This window comes from Rhinolophus hipposideros, assembly GCF_964194185.1.
Source record: "Rhinolophus hipposideros genome assembly, chromosome: 8".
Classification (NCBI taxonomy): domain Eukaryota; kingdom Metazoa; phylum Chordata; class Mammalia; order Chiroptera; family Rhinolophidae; genus Rhinolophus; species Rhinolophus hipposideros.
In genome coordinates, this window is record NC_138054.1 from 59684355 (window position 1) to 59701516 (window position 17162).

The following is a 17162-nucleotide window of genomic DNA, read 5'->3' on the forward strand; positions in this document are numbered from 1 at the left end:
ACTCCCTCCTGCCTCTCCCTCTCTGTTCCTCCTCCTCTCTTCTCCTTTTGTAGTCCTTCCTCTCTTCCTCCTCTCTCTCCCTCTCTCTCTCTCTCTTTCTCTTTCCTCCATTCCTTCATTCCTCTCTTTTCATGCCTCACATTTAATTCATGATGCCCTTTTATTCATCTGCACCATTTTATTCACAGCTGTATTTTGTCACTCAGGTTTCCTAGAATAATATTTTAAAAGAATAATTTTTACTTTTGCTTTGTGTACGTTTTGTATTTTTTCCTCCTCTGCAGAATTATGACTTAAAATTGTAATTAAAGAAAACCATCGGTAAAGGCAATGGAATTTTTATATCTCCATTAGTAAAACCACCACCCAGTTTGTACTTTTGCTACCTTATCACTTGTGTTTCTTTCATATGTTAAAAATCTGCCTATAGTTACAGCATTGATAAACATGCAGTTATTTTTTAAATACTTTTTTCTTAAGTTATTGCTTAGTGATTGTGGTTTAATACAAGATTCTTTTCATTTAATCCCAGAATCTCTATGAATTTATCTTTTCCATTGGAACAATCAAACATTAGCCTAATATGCTTTAGTTTGTACCCTCTCAGCCAAGTTCTGTCTGCATTAACCAGTTTATTCTATGACAAGTTGCTTAACAGATGTCATTCTGGGGAGAACAATGAAGCCAAATACTTGTGCAGTGGCTAACATTACTCTAACTTTGATCACTTTTGTTCAGCACATCAGTCTGGCATTGTGCTTTATACCAACATAACACTATAGCCAGAACATGCTTTTCAGGCCTAGAATAGCAAAGGAATGTTATTCAATTCAGTGCAGTTACAGATGAGTTAATGAAAAAAAAATACTGTTTATTTCATAATACCGTATTGTTGAGTTTTGGAATTAAAGTGGAATTTAAAGAATCCCACTCCAAAATTATTTGTTTGTATACTCAACTCATAGTGTTTGTGTATACTATCCAATGCTGGCGTTGCTGCAGCCTTTCCAACAGATACAAACATTTGTCCTGCTTTTTTTTTCTTTCAAAAAGAGCTGATGAAGCTTGGTGTATCTAGAGAACATATTTGAAAAATAACTTTAAGAAAGGAATATTTTTGGCCTTGAGGCCTAAAGTCTTCTCATATTCCCCTCTTCTGTCCTGTTCCTTTCTTTTATTACTACAATGCTTTGGGTTTATGGAACACCTTTCTCCTTAAAAGCGCAGATGTTTAAGCATGACAAAATAGTCTTAGCTAGTGGAAGTGGTCAGAGGTTAGCCCACTTGCATTTTGTTAAATCGTTGTGTTGATAATGACTAACGAAAATTTCCAAACTTGATGTGACTGACCATAAACAAAATGCTGCATGGTAGACTGGCCATCGCTAAGAACCTCTGAAGAAAAGCTGTTTGTTTGAATTGAGTGAGGATCAAGCCATGCCCCCAAGCCTCTCAGTTCTCACTAAGTCTTTTTTCACAGGTGTACATTAGAGATAAAAATAGATTGAGTTCCGTGTTGTGTTTTGGTTTTTTCCTTTCCCCAGTGAACATACATCTCTGTTTCACTGATAAGGTAACTTAGATGTGTTTATGTATAATAAACAGTAATGCGATACAAAATGCTGAAATTGGACAACATGATACTTTAGACTTGCATTTTAAAAACATGAATGAATACTACCTGTTTTCCATATTCAAGTCTTTTATGTAGAACATACTATGTGAAACATTCAATACTAGCTTCATTTGTTACAGTAGTGTAATCCCATAACTAACCTGAAGAATAAAGACATAATCTCTCCATTTTTACAATCTGATCATTTATTTTATTTTTATATATGGAACAAAATAGAATTTTTATAACCTATTTAAAACTGTAGAAAGATTAGTGAATTCACTTCTGTAGAATTCACTTCTGTAGAATAAAACTGTAGAAAGATTAGTGATTTAAGTGAATTAGAAAAGATTTAGTCTGTCATTTTTACCTGTTATTATATCTACTTATAATGATTTTCCTATGGTAAAATTTTCAACCTTTCTTATCTATTCCCTGTTTCTAAGTGATTATTCTTTTCCAAGAAAGTAAATTTTATCATCTAAGAAGGCAAACTGCAATTGCATTTTGGCCACTTTTACCCATCATCTTAGTTGTTCTAAACAGATACCCATTTTTTTTAATTACTGGAGAACATAGAGTTTAACCTTCTAATCCTTTATTCTGATAAATTACCCCCTCTTTTTTTTTAAGTGAATGGTATAATATTGCATGTCGAGAAAAATAGTTTTTCATCTTTAACAGTATTTAAAATAAAAAGTATTATTACTATATTTTTCTTTTCAGGAAGGGCCTAAATAGTATATTATGGAAAGCTCTCAGTTAATAAATATTCTGTTGAAATAGTTTTTAATTTGGGATGATTTCAAAGAAATAACCTGTGCTGCTTTATTAATGTTTTTATATCTTTAAAGCTTACATCAAACAATAAAAATAACTTCATGATTTTCCTCCTGCCCCTCCAAAAAAAAAACCGCTCTTCTCTCTTCCACATAGAAACTTGAAATACATCTTTTGTTTGAATAATTGTACATCTTGAATCATTTCAAAGTACAGATTATAAAAATATATAATTATAGTCTGTTTGAGGTATACTGTGTACTTGAAGTTTCTTAGTTGGAAAAAAAAAACTTGAAACCATCCATGAATATATGAAATAATCCGTAGAGAAGGGCGTGTTTCTTGAACTATTATGTCATCTAGCTGTCACTGAGAATCTGCTTTTAAATTTAGTTTAGAATTTTTTTACAAAATTTTTCTGACTTATGTTTTCCTGGTTTCAAATTCTTGTTTTGAATCTATAAGAAAACAGAGGAAATACAGTGTACACCACATAAATTGGCAGCTATTCTAAGTCATAGGGAAACCTATTTTAATTGCACTGTCTTTTATCTTTTTACAGGTAAAAAGAAATGTGTATGACCTTACGAGTATCCCCGTTCGCCACCAGTTATGGGAGGGCTGGCCAACTTCTGCCACAGATGACTCAGTAAGTGACAGTTGACTAATCAGTTTTATATCTTCTTCTGTCTTTTGCCACTTTCAGTCTAAGTGGCTGTGATAATAAGCAGAAACAAATGCTTTGAATGGTCCATTTAAAAAATTTATAAATCAAATAATGTGAAGATAAAAAGAGTTGTAGGAATTTGAATTCACTTACAGAGTAGGTATCATAAGCCACGTGTATCAGCATTCTGTTTATAATGCTACAGTATTAAAATCGGGAACGTAATGCTGTTTGATTTGACTTAAATTTTTCCTTGATAAAAAGAATATTCAGACATTGCTAATGAAATGTCCCAAACACAAAAAATATTTTTCCTGAATGACAAATATCTCAAAATCAACCTAATCATTACGTATTTAATTTTAAAACTACATTTCCCATAGTAGACTAGTACTTTAAAAAAGCTAATTTTTACAGTTAATTTTAATAGGACTTTATTCTTAAATATACCCATAATTTTCACTACCGTAAACAACTGGAAGAAAAGATTTAGTCTGTCATTCTACCTGTTATTATATCTACTTATAATGATTTTCCTATGGTAAAATTTTCAAACTTTCTTATCTATTCCCTGTTTCTAAGTGATTATTCTTTTCCAAGAAAGTAAATTTTATCATCTAAGAAGGCAAACTGCAATTGCATTTTGGCCACTTTTTTTTTTTTTTTTTATTAGTTTCAGGTGTACAAGACAAGGTAATACTTAGACGTTCATCATTTATATCCCTCACACTGTGAACCCGCCTCCCCCCATCCACTATCCCTCCGACCTCACATTGAACCATCACATTATATATATAAAATTATAGTTGGCATTCATTAATGTTTAGCTTCTGATGTACAATGCCATGATCAGGTATGCATTTTGGCCACTTTTACCCATCATCTTAGTTGTTCTAAACAGATACCCATTTTTTTTTAAGTAAAAACGGGAATGTTTCAAGAATTCTGAAGTTAAGTCTAATTTTCAAATTAATAGGGCTGAGAAATTGAGACTTGGTAAACATCTTATAGTAATAGTACCCAAATAATGATTGTAAGAATTGAAATACCTTTTTGTATTTTCTAGTAATAATTACGTTTCTATCTGGATAATAAATACTCCTCTAAGCACTGCCATCATACAGTTTTATATGAAGAAATTCTTTGTGGAAGACAGAAACATTTTTAAACAATTTGTGTATAGTAGATGCTATTCTTGTCTAATTATTCTGCAATCTAAACACTGCCTTTGGGAAATGTTTTGTGGATCATGGAACTTTAAAATAATCAGAAGATAGCAAAACTTTTTTGTAAAGTAAACCCTTCCAGAAAAATATTGTTTATGTACATCCACTTACATTTATTTCTAAACAACTGATTTGAACATTGATATTATATCATTAAAATTATTGGCTGGTTGTCATGGCTAAGGGGGAAGCATGTGGTTGTTGGTTTTAGTTTATTTTTCTTTTCCCCTCTTGGAGTGAGAAATTTGACAGAAAATGTGATACATTTAATTTTAGAAAAATAAGATAGCATTTTCATAAATGATAGATTTTCCTGAGGAGACATGAATAAACCACAAATAACCCAGTACAAGAAATAATAATATTAATAGGAGAAAATCAGATCTGACCATGTCACTTAAATTCTCTGAGCTTCAGTTACCTCTCTAATTTGCAGCATTATTATAAGGATTAGCACTAATATGTATATAGTACCTGGGCGCGTAGTAGACACTCAATAAATGAGAGTCAGTATTATAATTAATATTAACATAACTCAAAAAAGGATCACAGGCAAAAATTGACTGGTTTAAGTAAATGAAATGGTATCTGAGATTTGTTTCAAAATAACCTATGGGGCTGGCCATCTATTAATCATGGTTGAAGCTGAGTGATGTGTATATTGGGTTTATCATATTATTCTCTCAACTTTTGTATATATTTGAAAATTTTGTGTAATAAAGAGTTTAAAGCAAAAATAGTTATCTGGCTTAAGAGGAAGAACATCAGGTAATACACAAATTGTGAGACTTCACATTTGGGTTGGAAAAGCCAACTGCTCTTGGACCCCACACTTGTAGAAACCAGACTGAGATAGGCTTATCAGCTGCAAGTTTCAAGAGTGATAGGCAAATTTAGTGAAATAATGATACATTTTTCTGTAGCATAGGGCTTTATACATTTCAGGTATTAAATCATTGAATGGAGTTGACACTGTCTTTTATGAAACCCACGTTTTAATGATTGTTATAACATTTAAGTTTTTACCAAGAGTTCTAGTGCAGTTTCATCACTATAGGAAAATTGGAGAGCAGCTAAAACTCACCATATCCAAGATTATAATGCTACCTGGTGCTGTATCTAAATCACAGCAAACACAAGAGATAATCTCCCTGAGAGGCTTGATTCTTTTTGCCTCATTATTCATACTTGCACCTTGTCCCAGAACCTGTGAAATGATGCCTGCCCACACCTCCCAAGAGCAAATGTTGCCACATTGGCAGGATGTTGCCTTGTGCTGCATGATTTGATACAACAAAGATGTTTAGGGCCAGGATGCTTTTAATTGGTGCCATAGCAGATCTACTAGCTCCAGTGTTTGTGTTTTGGCAAAAATGGCTTATAAACTGTAGTCTTCTAGGGAGATCCTAGCCAAAGAAATGTCGTGAAACCTTTCTTTCATTAGGACTATAAAAACTCATAAAGCTGGTGCTTGTAATCTGTATTGTTGCAGGCAATGATGTTTTTATACTTATTTAAATCACTCAAGTGGAGGCATCTGCTACAAAACAAGATTGTCCTCACAGCTTAGGGCATGAAATGCGTACAGCTGAGAAATGTCAGCTGTGTAAACAGCCTGAAATGTGTTACCAACAAAAATATAATTAATTTCTTTCCAAGACAGTGTGCCACATAACTTAATACTTAAAATGGTTTAACTTTCAAAGAAAGCACCTGAACATTTTCTTTCCAGTGCCAGAGTAGAGTATTGGTTATAAAGGTCATTAAAAGTGAGGTTAGTTTGCACTGTTCCTGCTCAGGTACAGAGTTTGTGTGGCTTTGAAATATATCATAGCTTTAGATTCAAGTGGCCTCCATGAATTTTTGGAATGATCCATTCTAAAATTAGATTGTGGCAATGGTTGCACAACTGTAAATTTACTAAAAATCATTGAATTAAACACTTTAAAATGAGTAAACTTTATGGCATATAAATTATACCTCAGTAAAGCTATTTTTTAAAGAAGTTAATGAAGAACTAGATTAAAATACTTTTTCTTTTATGCTTTTATGTTGCATGAGAAATACTTTGCCATAACACAAGCGATATTTTCCCTCAGTGTACTTCTCATTAACCTTTGACTTAGCAAACAGGACAAAGAAATCGGCTTCTTCTAATTCAATTCTTGTGTAATCTTGAGTGTCTTATGAACCTGATAGACTACACAGTCTTTGACATTTTCAGTACTACTCAGTGAAGTCAACAGTTGTTCAAAACATTTTGCCCTATCTCCCTTCAGAGTTAAAAGTATTTTCTTTGCCTGTAGTTATACTCTAATGGAGTATGGGATACTGTATGAATTGTCAATAACTCTTTCATTTCTTTTTGCGCTCTTTCACCAGAGAAATAGGTATCTAAAGCTTCACCAGTAGGGGAATGTTTTCATGCTGTGACAGTTCAGCTGTGAGAGCAAGGAGCTGCAAGTGGGCGAAAACTCATTTTACACTTTAATGAGGATGCTCTTGGTTTTTAGAGAGTAGAAATAATTTTAACACTGTGAATTATGTCTAGACATCTTATTATAATGCAGAAAATTTGAATATATGTAGTTTATAGAATTCCAGGTTTTAATAATGCTGGCACTACGGGGCAAAATCCTTGTTTTTAAAACTTTGTTGTGTGTCCTTTTTTCCTTTTGAGATTACTAATGATCCGCTGTGGTTCCATCATTGGCTAAGGAATGTTAATTCAGAATTTGAGGAATTAGAAATTTTGAATCGGAGGTCTTTAAGCATGTGTTAGGAGTCAGAAAGCTACTTATTAAATACTTTCACATTGAAAATGAGATCATTTTTAACAGAACCATTACACTGTGGCTTTTCTATCAAATAAAAGTAAAACAAAAACCACACACACCCCACTTTCCTTTTTTTTTTTTTAAATAAAAAAGATTTTGTGAATGAGAGAATGTGAATGAGAGAATGACCCTTCTGATGGGGGCCGTTTTCTTCAGTAACTTCTCCCTGATACAGTATGTTGGGCAGGTGTCAAATTATGGACATTTCTCCTAACACTGGATCCCTGCCTTCCACTTTACAGGAACTGCTGTCCAGATACAGACTCTCACAATTACAAATACTTACCACACTGTAGTTACCTACTATTAACTCAGAAGCCTCTGCTATAGTCATTCCATGCATTGCTGGCAGGTAAATATTTCTGAAGTGCAAAGTCAGTCACATTCAGCCTTGCTTACTTATTTTCAATAGCAGCCCAATACTTGCTGACTATGTACAGATTTTTATACTTGCATTTAAAACCCTTTACTCTTTGATCTGAAACTTCTCTTCAGGTTTATTTTCCTATACAGGCCCAAAGTAAATGCTCAATAAATATTTCTTGAATAAATGATTGAATGTAATACCATAAAAATCTCAGCTTTAGCTAAATACTCATTTTTCTGTTTCTCAAATATACTTGGTGCTCCCTCCTATTCTGTCATTTAATCATACTATTTCTTCCATCTAGAATATCTATAACAATTATCTCCTTCCTTCAAGACCTTTCTTTATGAAATTTTGTCTCTATCTCTCTTCCGATGCCATCTTCTTCAACCCTCTTAGAAATTAGTTTATTTTTCTATTCTTCTATTTGAATTATTTTCATTTTTCCTTATTTTGCTTTTTTTCTTCCTTCATTTCAATTTTGCTAACAGATGGGAATGGTGAAAAATAGTTTTCCAGAAAAAGGGGCATCTGATTACATTTTAATATGTGCATAGCAGTCCTCCCTTATTCACGAGGGATACATTCTAAGACCCCCAGTGGAAGTCTGAAAGTGCAGATAGTACCAAACCCTACATATGCTATGTTTTTTCCTACACATACTTACCTTTTCACTTAAACGAAACACTTTATGGTTTCTCTTTGGCATATCTGAATTGCCATCATCACTACTCTGGTGCTTGGGGTCATTATTAAGTAAAATAAGGGTTATTTGAACACAAGCACTGCGATACCACAACAGTTGCTCTGATAACTGGGAAAGCTACTGAGTGACTCACAGGTAGCGTGTACACTGGACAAAGGGATGATTCACATCCCAGGTGGGACTGAGAGGGACAGAGTGAAATTTCATCATGCTACTCAGAACAGTATACAATTTAAAACTTACTTTTGTTTATTTCTGAAAATTTTCATTTAGTATTTTCAGACTATGGTTGACCACAGGTAACTGAAACCACAGGAAGCAAAACACAGATACAGGGGCATACTGCCCTTTTGTTTCTCCTGTTCGTAAATTCTAAAAATTGGGAATAAGAACTGTTTCCTTCATCTTTGCATGCTCTGCAGGATCATAGTGTTTTCTGTTTTTTAATTTTTATTGGGGAATATTGGGGAACAGTGTGTTTCCCCAGGGCCCATCAGTTCTAAGTCATTGTCTTTCAATATAGTTGTGGAGGGCGCAGCTCAGCTCCAAGTCCAGTGCTCATTTTCAATCTTAGTTGCAGGGGGCGCAGCCCACCATCCCATGCGGGAATTGAACCAGCAACTTTGTGGTTGAGAGCTCATGCTCTAATCAATTGAGCCATCCGGCCGCCCCATGGATCATAGTGTTTTATACATTTACTCATTTGAATTTTAAAGCTCCACTAAGTTTACATCTATGACAATAAACAACTAAACAGTAAATTTGTATGATCATGGTAACTTGATACACTGTTTGAAAAATAGGTTTATTTTCCACCTAATAAAAATCAGGTTATCAAAACTCAATATTTCTTCAGTGGTAAGTAGTATAACAAGATGTAAGAGGGGAAGCTACACTGAGTTGGTTTGTACCAATGTGTGTGTGTCAGAGAGAGAAAGAGAAATAAGTGAGCAGACTAACACAAGTTCTTATGAATCCCAACATTGTTGTTATTTGGATAAGCTACTTAATGTATGAATGTCAGTTTCCTCATCTGCAAAATGAGGATGATGTTAACATTCTTGAAAGTCTATTGTGAAGATTAAGTTGATTAACATAATAGGTTGAACTATATAATATTTTCATTTTTAAAGGACAAAATGATAGAATATTAACAATTTCATATGGTTTTACCTAATATGTAAAGTACATAATATAATGCAGGGTTTGGCAGTTATGACTGTCAGCCCAAATCCCACTCACCATCTATTTTTGTAAATAATATTTTATTGGAACACAGTCACACCCATTTGTTTATGTATTGTATACAGCTGCTTTTACACTATAACCAACAGTAGGGATGTTTCATTGCAACAAAACCACATGGTCCATAGAGACTAAAATATCTAGTATTTGGTACTTTACAGAAAAAGTTTGCCAATGCCTGGTGTACTGTCTGGCATTTAGTAGGTATTCAACAAACATTGGCTCCTTTTCCCTTGAGTAAGCATTTCTTTATATCGCATACACATGCAGAATCAGAAGCGTTCTTTGAGTAACTTCAGGGTCATCTTATGCTATTTAAATTACTTTGTTAGCCTGTCCTAGGTCAGACGGATTTAGGCATTCTTTGCACATTTTCACTGGCTTTTTCTTTATTTGGCAAGGTCCTGGATAATGTTGCTTCTGGTGGTAGTGAGACTCAGTAGCTTTAGAGGGTTCGTTGCCCTTGTCAACATATAGAGTCTTTTACAAATAACACAGGCAAAGACTAAACAGACAGAAAGAACAGCCTTGAAAGCAGTAAAAGAAAGTTTGAGTTTAAAAGGAATGAAAAGTTGTGAAATGGACTATACCCTTAACAGAGAGTGGAAAGTTCAGGAAGGTGGATGCAGCACTCAGGGGGCATATTTATTCCATCAGTGTGAGGGAGAATACATGGAAGTGAGAGATAGCCCTCAACCGGAAATTTACATGCACCCAGATGTGGTGCTGTGAATCTTGCTTTCAGTATATTAAAATCTCAAACCTGCAGACTGCTGCTTATGCCCATGATGGGGTAACTGCAATGGGAATTTCATTCCCTCTATAAAAAACTAGAAGGCAGAATAAAATATGGGAACAACTGTTTTCAGATGTTAGGTAACAGGCAGTAGAGGACTCTGAAGAAAGAAACAGATGAGCTGTGTTGTAGTCTTACATTCTGTCTGGTGGCAATTTCTGGATCCCAGAAAAGAGAGAAGAAACCAAAACAGAACCTGCTGATTTTATTGAGTTTGAAGAGACAGAGACTGAAGTTTGTGGCAATCAAGGCACCTAAACTTTTCAAGGCAGAGTAGTAGCAGAGAAAAAGCTCCAGAAAACTAGATCGGGTTGCTCTGGTCTTTAGCTGAATACCAATCTGTGCATGCATAGGGTGGAATTCCAGGAGGCTGGGCAAAAAACAACCGCCAGGAAAAAGAACAATTTAACTGGGAACAAATTTAACTGGGAAAAAGAACAAATAACTGGGAGCTGTAAGGCAAACAATTCTCAGAGCTCACACAGAACTGGGAGTAGTTTGAGTTCTCACTGGCCATAGTAGAGACACCTCAGTGAATACATGGGGCATTCAGGAGATAACCCCCAGAAGAATCACACCTTAGTGCAGTGGGTAAACTAGTCCTAGAGTGACAGCTACTCTCGTACTACCCTTTTATAAGTTTAAAACCAACTTTGAAAAGGAAAAAGCTGGTTAACCGGTAACTGCCTATAAGAACAGAGTCGAGCTCCCAATGAAAAGTTACTATTCATATGACCCAGTAAGAAATTTAACACCAGAAAGCTAATAACCAGAAGAGAAATCATTTCAGAAGAAATAGACATAGATGTGCCTTGGATAATGAAATTAGCAGATAGAGGCTTCAGCTATTATAAACATTATGAATATGCTCAAAGTTTAAAGGAAAACATGAACTTGGTGAAGAGAGAGTAAATCTATGAAATAGAACACCATACTCCACAGATAAACAATACGATATCTGAAATGGAAATTTTTCTGGATGGACTTAACAGAAGATTAAAAACAGCCAAAGAAAAGACCAGGGAACAGCAATAGAAATGATCTAAACTGAAGCACTGAGGGGAAAAAAGTCACGAGTAAATGTACAAAGTGTCAGTGACTTCTGGGACAAAATCAAGCAGTCTAATATACATGCAATTGGAGTCCTAGATGGGGAGAAAAGATGAGGGGTGGGAGGAGGAGGTCAAAAACAAAAAAAATTTTTGAAGAAATAATTTCTGAAATATTTCCATATTTGATGAAAAATATAAAACTTACAGATTCGAGAAGCTCAATGAACCTCACGAATGGTAAACACAAAGAATTCTCCACTAAGGAGTATCATAATCAAATTGCTGAAAACACATGATTACGAGAAAAATTTGAAAGCAGACAAAGTAGAAAAATACACATTATACAGGGGAACAATTATAGACGCTTTAGCGTCCTCATCAGAAACAATGCAAGCCAAAAAAACAGTGGGATGACATTTTTTAAAATGCTGAAAGTTTTGCTTTTAAAAAAAGACAACTTGGATTTCTATATCAGGTGAAAATAATCTTTCAAAACTGAAGGCAAAAATAGACTTTTTCATACAAACAAAAACTGAGGGAATTTGATGCTAACAAACCTGCGCTACAAGAAATATTAAAGGAAGTTCTTTATGCATGAAGAAAACGATAGCAAAATAAACTTGAATCTATACAGAAGAATGAAATAGAGTTAATAATGGTAAAAATTGGTTAAATGTAAGACATTTTTTCTCATGTTTTTAATTTATTTGAAAGATAACTGTTTAACGAAAAATAATAAGTAATGTGGAGTTTTGAACATACATAGAAGTAAAATATATGACAACAGCACAAAAGGCAGTGAAATTACACTGTTGTAGGGTTCCTACATAATACATGAAGTGTTATAATACGCATGTGCATTGAACGTACTTTGTTGTATCAAAGATGCATATTGTAAACCTTAAAGCAACTACTAAAAAAGCCCCACAAAACTGTATAGCTAAAAAGGCATTAAAAGAGGTGGAATAGTTAAAAAAAATAAGGCAAAGAAAGGAACAAAGGAAAGATGGAATATATACAAAACAAATAGCAAAGTGGTGGATTTAAATCCAACCATATTGATAATTATGGTAAATATGAATGGTCTACACATTAAAGGACAGAGATTGTCAAAATGAATTTTAAAAAGCAAGACTCAACTATATACTGCCTACAAGAAACATACTTTAAATCTGACAATAATGAGGTACACAAAAATGAGCGGAAAAATATTTACCAGGCAAACTAAATATAATAAAGCTGTAAGGACTGGATTAACATCAGACAAGCTACAGAAAAGGAATATCACCAAGACTAAAGAGAGGCATTTCAGTGATTTAAAGAACAACTCATCAAGAAGACATAACAATCTTAAATGTGTATGCTCTTAATAATAGTTTCAAAATATGTGAACTAAAAACTGACAGAACCAAAAGAGTAGACAGGAAAATGACAGATAAGAGTGTAGGAGCAACACTCTTATTAACCAGCTTGACCAGATACTTTATGGATGCTTCACTTAACAGTAGCAGAATACAAGTTCTTTTCAAGCTTGCATGGTTCACTTCACCAAGATACGTCGTAACCTGGACCATAAATAAAGTCTCAGTAAATTTTAGAGGATTTTAATGAAGAGTATTATCTCTGACCAAAACAAAGTTAAATCACATATTTTGTCATGGATGTAATTTACATAAATTGTCTTTATTCTTATACAAAATGTTTAATAGTTTGGTGGTATATCCAATATAATCAACAAGAAAGCTACCAAAAGTTCAATTAATGTGGTCACAAGCTACAAGATTAATGTTTTTTTTTAAAGCATTAACTATATAGCACCAAAGAATATTTGAAAGTGGAATTTTTGAAAAAAATTGTACCATTTATGATTCCATCCAAAACCATGAAATATTTAAGGATAAATCTAACAAAATATGTGTAACATCTCTACATTGAAAACTATAAATTATTGCTGAAAGGAATAAAGTCCTTAAAAATGAGAGCTATATCATGGTCATAGATTGAAACATTCAGTATTTTAAGGCGATAGTTCTCCCCACATTAATCTATGGATTCACTGCCATCCCAATAAAAAATCAGTTGCCTATAATGGTAGAAATTGACAAGTTAGTTCTAAAATTTGTATGAAAATGTGTAAGACCTGGAATTTCCAAAACAATTTTGAACAAGAAAAAAGTTGGAAGACTTATACTGCCTTATTTCAAAAAATAATACAGTATTCAAGACAATATGGTTATTTTTATAAAAATAGACATATAGGGTAATGAACATAATAGAACATTCAGAAATAGATCTATGTTTGTTTTCAAGTGATTTTGTACAGTGATTCTAAAGTAATGTAATGGAGAAAGGATGATCTTTTTTAAACAAATGGTGATGGAGCAACTGGGTATCAATAAGGACAGTTTCAACCTTTACCTTGTACCATACACAAAAATTATCTCAAAATGGATCATAGACCTAAATGTAAATGATACAAGTGTAAAACTGTTAGAAGAAAATATAGAAGAAAATCTTCTAAGACCTTGGGATAGGAAAAAATTTCTTAGCAAGGACACTAAAAGCCCTCACCATTACAGAAAAAAAGTGATGACTTGGACTTCATCACGATTTGCAACTTTTGCTCTTCAGAAGATACCATTTAGAAAAGGAGGGGGCAAGCCCAAGAAAGTATTTGCAAAACATATATTTGGCAAAGGGCCTGCCTGTATCCAGATTATAGAAAGAAGCTTTACAACGAAATAATAACACAAGGGAATTTGGGGAGGTGATAGAAATGTTCGATATTTTGATTGGGGTGTTGGTGGTTACAAGAGTGTATATATTATATATATGTCAAAACTTTTTGAACAAGTATACTTAAAATGGGTGGATTTTATTACAGATAACTGAACCTCAGTAAATTTTAACAAGTGGTTAGGATGGATATCTTGATCTGCAACCATAACTGAGAAGGTGAAATGCAGAACCAGTATTCAATTCCAAATTTTTCCCCTCCCTGATGCCAATATTCTTTCTCTTGTAATCTATTTCTTATATGCCTCATGTTTCTCAAAATGGTTCCAATATTAAAATATACAGTCTAATTTTTTTCCAGAATTGCACTCATTCTGGTTTGAAGCTTTACAAGTATTCAATAAAAGACAGAAACGGAGAAACAAAATCTACCTTTATTTTCTTTTAGTGGGTTAGCACTTACTGTCTTTGAATATAAGTTAATTTAAAATTTTCATTCTACCATTTTGGTTTGTATATACTGGCGGTGCCAAAAAAATGTTTACACATTTTAAGAGATGTTATCTATGTATTACTTTTCGAAGTTGAATTGAATTACGGTAGCAATGTGTAGTATGACTTTCGCTCAAAAGATGGCGTTAATCGAATGCTAGCATCAACATGCAACACGCAGGACAGTCAAAGAAAATGGTGGAAGCACGGTTGTCATTCGAGGAGCGCAAGACCATTTTGAAGTGGTCTTTGAAATTCAAGAACATTGTGGAAGTACAACGACAATGGAGGCGTGCGTATGCACCAGAACCTCCAACACACCTAACAATTGCACACATTTGTGATAAATCGGAGCTGCATGGTACTGTGTGTGATGTGCACTAGGGAAGATTCCGGAGGCCTCACCCAGCAACAAGTCCTGCTTCTTCTGCTGTGATGTTGGAACAGTTTATACGCTGGCCATAAAAGTCTACCAAAAAATGTTCACTGTAATCAGAAGTGTCTGGACGCTGATGGCAACCACTTTGAGCACCTCTTGTAATTGCAGAAGTCAAACGTGACTTGTATTCATCTTTTGTTACCGGTAAAAATCGAGTATTACGATTTTAATACAGTTTTTTCCTTTCTTAAAATGGGTATACATTTTTTTGGCACCCTCTGTATGTGTGTTCTTGAATATTAGCCATATTAATGTTGCAGGGAATGAGCAGCAGCACTTACTATTTCTGGTTAAGTAACCCACAGTTACTTAATATAGTGCTAGGTGAGTATATGAAGGCACATTTGTATAGTGATTTGTAGTTTACAAAGCATATGTCACATACACAATCTCATGTGAGCCACGTAGTAGATTTTAAGTAAATAATTTTTGACAGAAGTAGTATAAAGTGGAGTACAGTTAACTATGATTGTAAATTTTCCTGAGGGTTACTTCAAACCACCTTTTCCTTCTAGCTAGCTCTTAGGAAGAGTATTTGTAATAACATATTTATTTACATATACATCTCTGTGAGACTATGAACTCCTTGAGGGCAGAAAGTAGGTCTTTTTCATCTTTGTGTCTCAAGTGCCTAGCATAGCCCTTGGCACAAAATAAACACTCAGTAAATGTTTCTTCTGTGTATATCAAATGTAACACTAAAAGTTCAAGTGATTGGCTTTAAATTGCAATAAATACTAGCCCAGTACTCTAATAAATATTACTGCTTTCCTCAGAGTCACCCTTGCTCTTTTTCAAGAAGTCAAGCTCTTTTCTTTTGTTACTGAGAAAGGTCTTATTGGAACTCTCGTACCTGACTCTATTCTATAACTGAGAAATAGAAGGTGGTTTATAATACATATGTGTGCTATTTAATCTCTGGAATTTGTGTTTGCAAGTTGACATGCTGTCTATTGCATTTGAACAGCCATAACATATGTGATAAGATTTCTTTGTAACTCATTTTCTTGAGCAGTGGAAATACGAATCTGAAAAGTAGTGTTCCTAGCTTAAGTTACTCTTTTAGACCGGTGGCTTTTAGATGTAATCCATTGCCTATAATTCTCTATTTGTGAAAGGCAGTGAAGGTAGCATTGTAGCCTGTTTTGGAGCTAACAAAGATGCCATGCCATTTTTTGATGTGCAAAAAAAAGGCTGGGCGATGTTTGCAACTGCGTCTAGTTGGCAAAATTTTTATAAATTTTGTAACCCAAAGAGAAAGCTTAAAGTGAAAATTTATGCAAGATAAGCCTTTTGAACTCAAGGTGACTTAATCAATAGTCAAATCAATTGCTGCCCCAAATCATGACAGTGTTTAATATTCTACATGTAGAATATATAAGAGCTTTTTGATAAACATCTACAAGAGATTGTTGGCACTGATTGTTCCCACAGCCAATGAAAGTCTTTTTGTTCTTTTATTGTATGCTTGTTGACAGTTGTGATCAACATGGAATAAACTGCTTTACATTTTATTACTTTCAAAGTACAAATTTGAATGCTGTGGATTCAGATGTATAAAAGAGATAAAATTACAGACAGCTTTGAGTGGCAGTTACATATCAAACCTCATGGGGGTTTGACAGGCAACGAATATCGTTATTAGACGCTTTTTCTATAATTGCTGACATTTATCCAGTGTTTCACAGTATTTGCTAATGTATTAATGCAGTCAATCTCTGAGAGGCTGCACATGCCTTTTTAGCCCTGGCTTTTATGGGATTCTGAAATTCATAGACCCACAGATACTTATTCCCTGCTGGTTGCCGTAGTGACAGAGCTCAGAGATAAGCCAAGACAGAGCCCTTTTGTGATTGCTTTTCAGGTGACATTCAGCGGCAGCTTGAGTAGAGTGTCCTTTTATAGTTCCTGTAATTCAGAAAATGATAACAGCTTTTTGCTGCTTAGAAGAGAAGTCTGGACTGCTCCCAGTGGGATTTCGGTTTGCTGTGCCACTTCATACCAACACCAGCCTGATAAAGTTCTTATTATTGTGGAGATTTCAAAGTGCAAGGCGACTGAATTAATTATGACAGGTTAGAAAATACAGGACTGGTACTACAAATAAAACTTTAAAGAACCAATAGGTGTTCTCCAACCATATGTAGCAAATTAATTTGGACATTTTGAGCTATTCGTGATGATATACTTAGGCACTTCCTTAC

The 17162-nt window shown here is 34.2% G+C and overlaps 1 protein-coding gene across 3 annotated transcripts in view; it reads left to right on the forward strand.

Annotated features, from left to right (window-relative positions):
- Window positions 1–17162, forward strand: part of FAF1 (Fas associated factor 1) — a 389289-nt gene that overhangs the window by 203306 nt on the left and 168821 nt on the right. For all 3 annotated transcript variants that reach the window (XM_081054990.1, XM_081054992.1, XM_081054991.1), the window contains one exon: window positions 2958–3044. In XM_081054990.1, the coding sequence (XP_080911116.1) occupies window positions 2958–3044 (87 nt within the window). The remainder of the gene's footprint in view (window positions 1–2957; window positions 3045–17162) is intronic.